The sequence below is a fragment of the Sitophilus oryzae genome, unplaced genomic scaffold (genome assembly GCF_002938485.1).
Source record: "Sitophilus oryzae breed Bouriz unplaced genomic scaffold, Soryzae_2.0 scaffold_706_pilon_pilon, whole genome shotgun sequence".
Lineage (NCBI taxonomy): Eukaryota > Metazoa > Arthropoda > Insecta > Coleoptera > Curculionidae > Sitophilus > Sitophilus oryzae.
Window position 1 is genome coordinate 271633 of NW_022147314.1, and position 12963 is coordinate 284595.

General features: G+C 33.3%; 1 protein-coding gene across 3 annotated transcripts in view; it reads left to right on the forward strand.

Moving 5' to 3' along the window:
• Nucleotides 1-12437, forward strand: part of LOC115888292 (neurogenic protein mastermind) — a 206404-nt gene extending 193967 nt beyond the window's left edge. For 2 of the 3 annotated variants that reach the window (XM_030907968.1, XM_030907970.1), the window contains 6 exons: nucleotides 1640-1873; nucleotides 2109-2415; nucleotides 5949-6230; nucleotides 7959-8162; nucleotides 10071-10312; nucleotides 11214-12437. In XM_030907968.1, the coding sequence (XP_030763828.1) occupies nucleotides 1640-1873; nucleotides 2109-2415; nucleotides 5949-6230; nucleotides 7959-8162; nucleotides 10071-10312; nucleotides 11214-11495 (1551 nt within the window). In that variant the 3' untranslated portion in view covers nucleotides 11496-12437. The remainder of the gene's footprint in view (nucleotides 1-1639; nucleotides 1874-2108; nucleotides 2416-5948; nucleotides 6231-7958; nucleotides 8163-10070; nucleotides 10313-11213) is intronic. The other variant, XM_030907969.1, reaches the window with a different exon arrangement.
• Nucleotides 12438-12963: the final 526 nt, after the last annotated feature.

Sequence of the window (12963 nt, forward strand, 5' to 3'; positions counted from 1 at the left end):
TCTCTTTCTCCAACGTTTGTTTGCAATATATTCTATTTCAAGTTCTTGTCAATATTATTCTTCTTGTACTTTAAAGTTGACAGCAATGGATTTTCACTTTGATGAAAATGGCGTGTTATAATAATTACCATAACAACTTAAACACTCTGTTAGAATTCTATGAGGACTAAATTTTATTGGCACGGAAGATTTATCGAGTAATATTAACATTTTACCCTTCTTAAAACTAAATCGCCCCCGTTTAGAACTCAAATATAATTTATTTTGTAAAAACCAAAAAATTAAAATTACGTCTCATGATTTGTTTTTTTTTGCAAATAAGCTGCGCAACATTTCTTAACCCCATGCTTTTGAAAAAATACGTCTTAAAGCTTCGGTAATATTGCTTAAAATGCAATATTCTTCTTTTTTGTGTAAGTACAACAACACAAACATAAAATGGCCGCCTTATAAAAGGACGTCATGTTCGCCATTTCGCCTTTTAAAAACCTCTAGTTTTATATGGGCCTTAAAGTAATCATCCACACTTTAAAAACTCTTATAACACTTCCCTAGGTGTCTTATGGGAATTTTGCTCTTGCAATAAAACCTTAGGTGCTTTTGTGATGCTTAATAGTTTTATAAGTTACCAAAAAGGTATTTATAGAAACTTGACCATTGACCATAACCCCACTTTTTGTTTCGGGCGTTTTGGCTTTTGCAAAACAATTTTTTAATCAAAATAATTAAAACAAAGCCCTTCAGTGCACTTCAAAATTGTCCAAACAACAGAGGATGGAAAATCAACACCGTCTTTGACCAAATTTCCCTGATATCTATACATTCTTCTAAAGGTCCTTTACCCCTTTCTTCATCGGTGGCAGTCGATTCAGTCGAAGTATTTGGCAATGTATCTTCTTGAGGAACGTCTAAGTTTTGTTAATTTTTAGTAGTTGTGGGTGGTGTGCTTCCCAAAATATTTTTACGGGTTTTAACGCACTTTCTATAAAAACTGCTACTGTATTTAATTTTTTCCAACTTTTTCTTTCTTCTTCCATCTTTGATTTACAAAAGCAAAACAGGAACATAAAACATAACCTAACCTTAAAAATATAGCGCCCCCTATTCTACACATGAAAGGAGTTGCTACTGAGCCTATAAGTTTTATAAAATCTTTAGGTTTTGTAGTAGCTGTAGAATGTTTATTAGGTGCCTTAGGATTTATAAGGATTTTACGAAGTAAGCTATAAAACTCCAAGAGTAAAAGTTTTATAATAAGGTTTTTAAGAACGCTATAAAACCCTTTTAAAAAAAAACTTTAAGTAACCAATACCAAAAGTTTTACAAATAAGGTAACGAAAACATTTTGGATGCAATATTATAAAACTTCAAGTATTTTGGTATGTTTTCGAGGTGTTACAAAACTTTTAACACCAATAGTGTTCTTATAAGACTTTAAACACTCGTATAAATGTTAAGGTTCCTTATAAACCTCTTATAAATACCTGTTACCTTTTAATAAAACTTTAGGCTCCGAAAAATGTTACTTGGGATTAGTATATGATTAAATGAAATTTAATTTTAATATTGAAATAAATAGTTTATCTTCTTTTAAATCCCATTCTAAACAGTTAAACATAAAATAATATTCTATTTCCAGGTGTCTGCTGGACAGCAACTCCACCTAAGTGCTGATATCAAGGGCAACGTTTCAATAGCAGCACAGCAAGGCATGCATTTCACGCAACAACAGCAACAGCAGCACAATGCATCTTCGGCTGGTTCACAGAATCCCACAGGTGGAGCTAATGCCCAACATAGTCCTATGTCTTCCAGTCAACATCAAACGGGTCCCATGTCTGGAGGAATGGGTTCTCAAAATCCAATGAGTCAGGTAAGAAAAACGATAATGGTATTAAAATTATGATTCCTTTGAATCGTATTTCCAAGTTATCAAAATATAACACATTTTTATTAAAAACTAAACTATTTTTTTGCTAAAAACATGGATATGTAATATCAAAATATACTGTATTAAAAAGATGTGTTGCAATGTGCGAACAACAATACCATATATGAAAACACAGAAATGAGTAAGATTCGGTATTACATTTGGTATTTAATTGTAGGGCAACAGTCAGCAAATGGGCGGAAACATGAACCCAATGAACCAACAGATGGCAGGAGCACAAATGGGCGGACCTCAAGGTTTGAGCGGTATGCAAAACCCCACTGGAAATATGGGCGGCCAAAGCGGTATGCAAGGTGGTCTTGGTGGTATGATGGGCGGTCCTAATATGTCCCACGGAAATGTACTGAGCGGTCATCCAGATTCGTATTCGATGTCGCAAACGCAAACCATCAACTTTACGCAGCAGACTTTGAGAAGGGCGACAGGTCCACCAGGTAAAATATTTTACCACTTAAAATCGAAAGGTAAGGGGAAAACCAACGATTTCTACTTTATAGGAATTTGTAAGTAATAATGGCAAGTCCCAAACACATGCTAAATTGTAACTGAATATAACAAACGATGTCCAAATAACAACGCAAATAACTTTGAAGCCAAATTTTATTTGGGTAATTTTATTTTGAAGCCAAATTTTATTTGAAGCCAAATTTTATTTGGGTACATTAAATCAGTTTTCTCTATAAAAATCAGTTTTGTGACATCGTCTGCTTTTTCTCCTTACCCTAAGTGTCAAATAAAATTCGTAATTTTATCATAAATTTTTCACTCCAGTTTTAGACACAAAACATGTATAGGGTGTCCCATTTTCGTGAGTTTTACAGAGTATCTCGCTTATGGGTAGTGATACAAAGATGCGGTTTTCACATCACTTTGCTACTTTTTATGAAACTAAAGATGCTACACACAGATTTGTCCTAGCCCTCTTAGTTCCTGAAATACGGGGCGAAATTGAAAATGTTGCATTTTTCGACCCCTTCATATCTCGGTTATCTTATAACTTATTGAAAGGGTGAAAACTGAGCCTAGTAGACATTTCCACGGGAACTGTCGTTCTCGAAATATAACCTAAACCTATCTTTTTTTTTAATTGGGACACCTTGTATATTATTTTTTTATTTTTATTAAATTTGCTTTTGTAAAAATGTCAGATTAGAAAAAAATAATAAAATCGAAATTGGCAGAGAGAGTTTTATTATTATAATTATTATTTATTATTGTAATGTCATTTTAACTAGTAGTGGGAACTATCGAATGAATACTATCGAAACATTCGATAGTAGCAATTCATTCGAATAATTCGATAGCTAGTAAGAAAACATTCGTTGAAAACTATTCGAATAAAAATTATCGAATAGACGCGTCATCTGCCTTGAAATATTGTATTCTAGTAATTCGGCAGCAAAAACCATTCATTTATAAAATTCATTCATTTATGAAATTCATTTATTCGTCATGATCGATTATAATAAAATCAAATACGTTTAAAATAAAGTTTTATTTAAACGTATTTGAATAAAATATTAACTGGATTTTAGTTGTCGCCCGGCGACGTAGGTTTCTTTCCGAGAAACCCGACAGCGGTCGGTGGCAATGCTATGAAACAAGGCGGCATCTTAGATTTTTTGCGGAGTAGATAAGGACATATTATTTTTTTTATTGAGGTGTTAGTATTTACACAAAAACTACATTATGAAGGGCGCTGTTGCCATATATTAGTATTAGTTGATATTAGCAAAGAATATTATTGTCTGGCTTTAGTTAGTTAGGGATAGTATGTCTATATATTTTGCATTTTTTTTATTAATATTCTGTTGTTACACTACAATAATACTTGTTATTTTGGATGTAGGAAAATTATTTTTAATGTTTTTAAGCAAAGACTGGTTTAATAAATAATAATAACAGTAATAATTTGTTATACCTATTAACAACAAAATTTGAAATCATTTAATATAAACATTTTTTTTAAGTAGTAGCAAAATATAAACAACAAATTTGATGTCAAAATTATTTATATTAGATCCTATTTAAAAATAATATAGTCTCTCAATTTTTTGTGGCAACGTTGGTTTATTAAATAATAATAATTACAGAACTAATTTGTTATATTAACAACAAATTTTAAAATCATGAAATATAAACATTTATTAATTTTCTAAGCGTGCAGTGTAATGCAAGGAAAATATAAATAAAAATTAGAAATCAAAATTATTTATATTCGGTACTTTATATTACTATTTAATAATAATAATATTTACTTTTACTGGTATTTACTTACTAAAAAATAAATGAAATATTTCTTCGCAAAAAACTACATGTAAGAGAATTAGCATAAACAAAATACAAACATCGTTAACTTTTTTTTAAATTGGCACGTGTAAAACTTTTAATTTAATTTTCTCACCCCATAGTCTGAGTTCGATAACCATTTACTTAACCACATTAATTAATATAATTATTAAGTTCAACTAATTCATATTATTAAAACATCTAAAATACAAATATGTATTTTTAAAATTAATTGTAAGTTCATCTCATCTCTCTTAAAAATTGCTACTTCTCAAAATTTCCCATTAAAAAATAGACCATATACCATATAAAATTAAATAATTGAAAGATCGGGCTACGGAAAATCACACAAACTTTCGGAAAAATTTTGACCACCTGCACACGCACACAATCGTCAATTAAAAAAACTACTATTTTAGTATTTTAAATATTTTAATAAACGCAAAAATAGCACAGTATTTATACGGCGAAGTTATAAAAATTTGGAAGAACTAATAATGCACTGACGCACACAAAAATCAAACGGATACTAAATTTCATTTATCAAAAGCATTCAATAGTCGTGGCTCAACGATAACCATTTAGTGGTACAGCGAGGTTGTCACGTATGCTTTAGTATACAAATGAATGAATGATTTTATTCGAATAAAACCATTCGATAGTTGAAATCATTCATTCAGTAACCATTCGATAGTCTAATTCATTCGATAGTTCCCATCGCTAATTTTAACAGAACGTCAACGGTTTCTTGTAGAAGTATCTGTTTTAAAAAAGTAAAGTGTTCTCGAATAGTTGAATTTTAATATTTTAAATAGTTTTTTTTTTATTCTTTGTATTTTTTTTGCTTCCGACGACGGAAAGAGATAAACTTTCCGAAACGTTAAGCATTTTTTTCTTTGTTAGGCAAATTTGTATAATTGTAAACATAACTTCTGACAAGCAGTATTTTCTTGCAGTGCAGTAGCGAAATACCCATAAAGGATTTTTTGGAGAGCTTTATGTTGGTAGCCATGGTAAATCTTGGCCAATTAGGAATTTTAATTTTATTTTTTAATATTGTTTTCTTAGTTTCAAATTTGAAATTAAATCTGCGATTTGCTTAGTTAAAACTGCGATTTTAACTGCAATAAAATTCCAAAACCACTCAGTCAGAATCAGTGACTTTACTCAATTATTACAAACAGAAAAGAAATCAAGATGGGCTCCGTGTGTGGTTAAATTGCGTTAGACAGGTAAAAATTGCTATTGTTGCTTAAATTTTGAGGGTTTTATTGAAAATACATACCGGATTGGGCATTTCTGGCCTTGGATGTCGATTTTCGTGATAAATAATAAAAAAAGAAGAGCAAGTATTTTTCCAAGCGAAAGAAATCTACGTCTGATTAAGTGGTCATGTAATAAATGCTTCACATGTTTTATCAGCCAATTCGTTTACTTGATGCGACATGTCTTTTGCATGCTGTCTTTTTTAGCTAGGATAAGATTTTAAAAAAATGTAAAAAGTGCTCTCTAAGTTTCAAACGAATTTTTATTTTTTAGAAGTTTAATATGGTAATTGTTTCATGACGTCCACGCCAAATTGCTTTCTTTATATGTAATTTTCTGTCCATAAATACGTGTTTGAAATTTATATAGCTACTGAATAGTTATATATTAAAGTCCCTAGAGGTAACAATTATTTCTACATTTTTTCATTGTTTTTAAACAGGTATGGGTACACCAATGGGCGGTCCTTCAGCCGGACCAATGGGCGCGTCGACTGGGCCTCTGGGTCCGCGTCTAATGTCCGCGCAAACACTAGAACAGCAGAAACTGCAACAGATGTTGCGAGCGCAGGCGATGCAGCAGCAACAACAGCAACAGCTGCGACCTCCGCCGCCGGATTACAAAACTAGCGCAGGCTTGGGACAGGGTATGCAACCGCGATACGGCGCACCAGCTCCCCCACCTAATATGCGCAGGATGCCACACCAACCGATACCTCCATCAGGTTAGTATAAACTTTTTTAAAATATATAGAGTATAAAAAAAAGTTAAAATTAGCTGTGTTCCAACAAGCAATCCTGGTATCGTTATGAATAAATCGTTTTTAAATTATAAAGTTGCGGTTTGTAAGCATGGGATGTTAAAAATAATTACTCTAGTTGGAACGGTTTGTGTATCGTTTTTCTGAGAAGAATTAATGATGATGATATTTGATTGTAATAAGTAAAGGATATTTAGATTTTTGACTGGCCTTCGAAAGACGTTTGATCATCGAGAAACAAGAGTAAGAAGACGATTGTCATTTTAAGGAATTATTAATCTTTAACCACCGATTTTATTTTTTATGTGTTTTGTTTAATTGTTTAAAAAATGGCTGAAAAAATAAAAGATTCTGAAATATCGTTAATGCTATTTTCTATGTTATACTCATTTTCAAATAGGAATATATTTTATAAAGAGATTAAACCACGCCAAACAGCCGGGAATAAAATGGGTTTAATTTTTATTTTGTCTGAGACTGAAATGCTTAGTGCGCCGCGCCGGTCAACCCTAAACAGTTCTCAATTCAAGGCATGTATCGAAATTACCGTAACGAAACCGTCACAAGTTAGGTTGGAACCTATACAGAACCATCCCATCGATCATCTTTATCGGTTATCACGCATTTCAATCACTGCGCATGGGCGTAATCATTCGGTTACGGTTTTTCGACGCTTTGGAACATATCTATCAATTCACCACAATATAGGAAAGCAAATATTTAAATATTTGAAGTTATTTATTAATGCAGATCCAATCAACTATATTTTTAGTCATTTATTCATACCATGATTAAAACTACAGTCATCTATTCATTAGACAACCAGTAGACTTAGATAATTTACATGGAACTCTGCGTACTAATCTAGATTATACAACTCTATGTATATTTTTCCTATATAGAAGGATGTGATTAATAAGTAAGTGATAATCATTTAAGCGATTATCGCTTGGTGGCCATGTTGTAATAATTGTTATTTTTTGAAATATTAATTCAGAAGTCATTTCTGTCAGTTGGCAAAAGAAAGATAAGGATATATGTACTTTATTTCGTTGTATAATCTATTGAATACAACTCGATGTTTCGGGATTACCTAATACTTTGATACCAGCAACACTACTCCTCCTTCGGAGTTGTAGTGTTGCCGGGTAACGCATTTCGTGTCAGGTAAAAGTATTAAGGTACATTCAGGCTGAGAGCGTCGCGTCGCGTTTGCGTCGCGTCCGCGTGTCGAAATGGAATCAATTCACTTAACTTCAATTAGACCGTTCAGGCAGACAGCGTCGCGTTTGGCGTTGCACTAGCGTCCGCTGAGCGTCGGGGTTCGAGTTCAATGGGGCGGACGCGACGCGACGCTCTCAACCTGAATGTACCTTTATTCGGTAATCCCGAAACATCTTGTGGTATTACATTCAATAAGAGTAACAAGTCGCATTCTGAGTTCCATTATGATTCGTTTATAAAAACTATTGAGACTGGTGTTCTGACTGCTTGCCTGCATGTGTATGAGCACAAACACAACAGTTGAAGCGCGAATACTCAAAAACTAGTCAAGTCGACTGTCTCTGATGAATAGGGTGAGATTAAAACGAAACGTGCCTTCATAGTTTACATAATTCTTTTCATGAATTGTGGTAAATTAATATTACACATTTGTAATACCAAGTTATTATTTTGATATATTTTTTTTAGGTCCAATGATACGTTCCAACGTGTATATGTTGCAACAACAGCAACAGCAGCAAATGGCAGGACGTTCTATGTTTAATCGCCAGCCTGGTCCGATGGGTGGTATGGAAACCATTCAGCAGAATAATTCGGCAGAATGGCGCCAGTTGTTGATGTCCCAACAGCAGAATGCGAACTTTGGTGCAATGAGGCCATCCTTCCAACAAGGTATGTGTTGTACATTTCAAAAATAATCCTAGTAAAACTGCTGAAATTATATTCCTTAATCATATATACTTTTGTGCTTAGAAGTGTAATATGCCAACTGTGTTATGCAGATTTAGGTGCTGAACATTCTCAACCTTGTCGGGAATATGTTCTCTTGTCAGATATATCAATTCCATTGATTGCATTGCAGTGAGCCTCAGCTAAATGGGTTTTTTAGAGTTAGAGATTACCGTTTTACCGTATAAATAACGTATGTAATTAAAATATCTAATGATATTCTACTCTCTTGGGGTTTTAAAATATACCAGGGCCATGTAAGTGAAATATTAAAAATGGTTCCAGCAAAAGTTTCCCAATTATGACGGATGATGGCGCTGATCGTCAAAATTTTTGGACAGGGATTTTGCTTACCGACAATACGACTTGAGCTACGACCGGACCAGGACCAATCAGAATGATCAGTCTTTCTTGGACATTTGCCGCGGAAGTGTGTGTTAATTTCTGTTGTGATAAGTGTGGTTGTGTTTGCAGTTTGATTTCTCGGTTTTGATATTATGTTAAAATTAATTTTGAAGTATTGTATCACCTGTTTTTATGTAATAGTACTTTTTTAGTTCTATGATCTGATATGTTATGATTTGTTAATGTTTGTTTAACAATGTTATACCAAAGAGGTTATACTTAATATACTTATGAATTTGCATAGCCTATCTTTTTTATCAGTAAACTTCAGATTATTTAATTCCTTTTGTTTCCGTTTGTAATTTTATTTTTAAGACATATTATGTGATTGTTTCACATAATATGTTTTAAAATAAAATTGCAAATAGCGAATAAAAATAATTAAAATAAAAAAGTGTATTTTACAATTCCCCCCGGCCCCGCACCCCTTTTGCTAACCTATAATGTCAGCTATGTCGAGAGATGGCGTTACGAAAATGGAACCGATTTATTACAAGGAACTTGGGCTTCTTTTTCGTTAGTATATTCTGTGAAAATATACCAAAACTTGATTATTTAGCACAAGCTTTGTATTTCATTGTATAAAGAATTAACTATAATTATGTTCAGAAAAGCAGACGCGTCATAACATCTAAGCTGAAGAGGGGTGTCGTTTTACTCATTTTGATTAAAAACAAGTGTATAAAAATAAATTACTCTTATATCTAACTCTAATATGGAAGGAAAAATGTAATCACTTCAACCTACTATCTGCCTAAAAAAATTGCTTAACTGATTATAATAAAAAAGTACCCAACTCTGATAACAGAACTGATGAGAAAACACTAACTACTTGCAATACTCTACAACACTTTACTTTTAGACACTGGACGCGCGTTTCGCTAACCATGATAGAATCATCAGCAGATAATTAAAACAACAATTTTAACAAACATCAAAGTATGTATTATATCTAAATATGTCTGCAAGGCGTTCGTTTTTGAGATACAAGATATTTTTCAGTCAAAGTTTACACAATTCTGTAAACTTTGACAGGGTTTTAAAACTTTAATGTTTCTAATCTTCTTAATAAAAACTATATACCATATTGTTATAATTCATCTCGAATGGTTGTCCATATCAAACGTTAACAAGTATACCCCCCTTTTTGACCTATAAATGACAAAGGAATCATTGATATTACTCAAAAATGTAATTTTGTAGAGACATGTAGGTGGCGCCCCCTACAAGCAAGAGCTGCACTAAGATTAGATACAATTATAAACAAGTTTTAAATATAATCTTGAGTTTGGAGTTTGTATAACCGTGTTTAAAACAATTAAAACTGATTTAAAGCATAATAACATAAAAAACATAATAACAAAAAGAAAAAAGTTTTTTCAAACCCTAAATTGGAATTGTGATTTAAAACCACAATAATTTCATGTAAATTTTATTCTGTTTTAGGTGGATTTAATATGAATATGGGAGGAGGTTCGTTGCAACAGATGACGGCGCTCCAGCACCAACAGCAACAGATGCGCGCCCAACAGGCGAGTATGGGAGGCGGCCAGGGAGGTATGGGTCATGTGATAGGAGGCCAGGGCGGTCCCATGGCCCAGATGAATTCGATGAATCAGGCGATGCTGCACATGCAACAACAGCAGACGCTGATGCAGCAGCAGCAACAACAGCAGCAGAATTCACAGGTAATTGAAGATTTAGGTTGGAAATATGTGTCTATAATCTAGATCATCTAGTTTATTCGTACTTTTGTAAAACATCATCAGAATGTTTTTTTCATACAGGGTGAGTTTCCTACGATGTTATCTATGGGTATCTCGGAAACTACTGGAGATAGAGAGTCGGTTAAATGGGGAAAGAATTGCAGTTTTGTGGGGTCATAAATATGTGCCTTTCAGATTTTTGAAAAAGTTCATGGCTTACTAGATATTTTGAAAAAAAAACAAATTTTGGCAATTTTAAAAATTGTCCCTAATTCTATTATAATCTATTTTAATTTAAAAAGAACTATAAAAAAGACTCAAAGTCTCGGTCTCAACGTTATATTAAATTAAACAGTGACACGTGTTTCGCTCATACGAGCATTATCAGACAAATACAATTTACTAACTACTAATTATTGCTTGCTTACTATCTATTCTTACTTACTATCTACTAATCTATTTTAGACAAAAAGTTTTCAGATAAAAATTGTAGATAACCACATCCCTAATGAGTTTGTATTCTCTGATTTTTTCTAAAGCCTGTCATTTTTGACATATGACACGAACATATGTTTTTTTAAATAGAAACCATAGTTGGCCATGAATTTTTCAAATGAAGAAAAGCATGTAGGATTATTGGTTCAACTTTTCTTGGCTAGACAGTTTCGAGGAAATGTTCAAACTTCAAAAAAGAGGTGCCATCTCCCGTGGGGAGATTGTTCGCGTAAAAATAAGATTTATTTTTCATATCAACATAGGTCCGATTCTGCTTTGTTTTGTAGCGCGAACTTAGTTATGATTTTTTTAATGGGATACCCTGTATATTATTACTAACCAAATGTACTTTCGTCTATTAATACATTTTTATGAACCTCATTTTCAGATGTCAATGTCCAACATCCACATGCAACAGTCACAGTCCATTTCCATCAGCGGCCAATCGATGCAACAGCAACAACAGCCCTCCAACGGCAACATGCTCACGAATACTTCGAACAATTCCAACAGCGCGACTAACGCCCTGGCCTCGTTCAATCCGCAAACGACGGATTTCAATTTTGAATTCCTAGACAATCTTTCGGCCACCGGCGATACCGCCGCCTTTACAGACCAGGAGCTGTTGAATTCCTTCGGCGCGGATGCCGGATTTCCTCTCGATTTCTAATAGGCAACCGCGTATTGTTGGGAAGTATTTCGTACAGTGGATTTTAGATGATCCACAGAAGAAAATGTGATTGTATCAAAGAAAGTATTTGAAACAGAAATTAATTGTTTTAGATCAAAGATAATTTGTAAACACTGTCCAAGAAAGTGTACCAATCAAAATATATTATATGGTTTGTGTCAAAAAGTTTGCAATAATAAGGTGAGAAAATATTATTGAAAAAAGCCAAAGAGAAATATTGCTCAGGATTTGATTTTATGTCTATACCGGGTGTTTTTCAAAAGTGGCTCTCATATAACTTTTTTTAAAGAGATTTGTTAAAATGGGCGTGGGGAGTCAGGGAACACAATAATTCATTTATGGCATATTACTAACATAACAAATCTCTTTTTTCTATCTGTGGCGCCTACGCCATTGCCGCCTCCAACGGTATCAGGCCCGGAGGTTCGACGGCGCAAACAGGTACTCCTGCCTCGAGAAGTTTTCTCTTGCTGGTCATGAAGGCCAGGTCCACAGAGAAAAGAAGAACCGAGTGACAGTCCGCGTTGTCATCCGTCAACGAAGTCAGTCTCAGTTAGTCAGTGAAGAGGGCCGCCAGCTAGTCAGATGTGCTCATTCGTTTCTGTTAAATTTCAGTCCTATTTATATTAATGTTAAATAAAAACGTTGTTAGAACACGCGCCGCATTTCAATACGACCACGGTCACATCCCTAAATATTTGAAAATATATTAAAGTTATAGGGGTGAGCCACTTTTGAAAAACACCCGGTATACTAAATGTCATAATATACAGATACTTCATATCATTTTTCTGTACGGTCTAGTAATGAACCGTAAAAATATAAATGCCAATTTTCTGAATATAAATGCCGGATTTTGGATCAAAATTTTAAACCGCACAAGTAGGCGTTTACGAAAAATGTTGCATCTAGGGTTGGAACTTTATTTTTCACAAGTAGTTTTTTCTCATTTTACTACAGTTGTAATAGATTAAATTTAGCTTAAATTTATTATCTTCATTTCAGTAGTATACATGAAAGTTTTTAATAGTTTATTTTTTTCTACATACATTTTCCTACAAACGTAAAGATCGGCAACACTGTATGCCACTTTTTATTTTGTCTCTCTGTCTGTCAACCTTTCATTTATATTCTTCTCTGTCTCATGCATTAAAATACAGACCACGCTATGAAGTTACCAGCATCAGCATTGTCAGTGCGATTCTGTATAAATATTTTCTTTCTAGCGATTCACAAGTCGTATAAAAATAACATAGGCTAGGCAAGAAATTTCTTGCTACGGAGCTTACAGAATACCACTGCAGGCCTAGTACGTGTTTTAAGCGTCTTGAATATTTAGGAAAATTGGCACTTTTTCACTAGTATAACATTTAATTCTGAACAACTTTTTTTGTTGATAATTTTTGATAAAAATAATTTCAACATTGAATTTTTCTTTATTTCAACC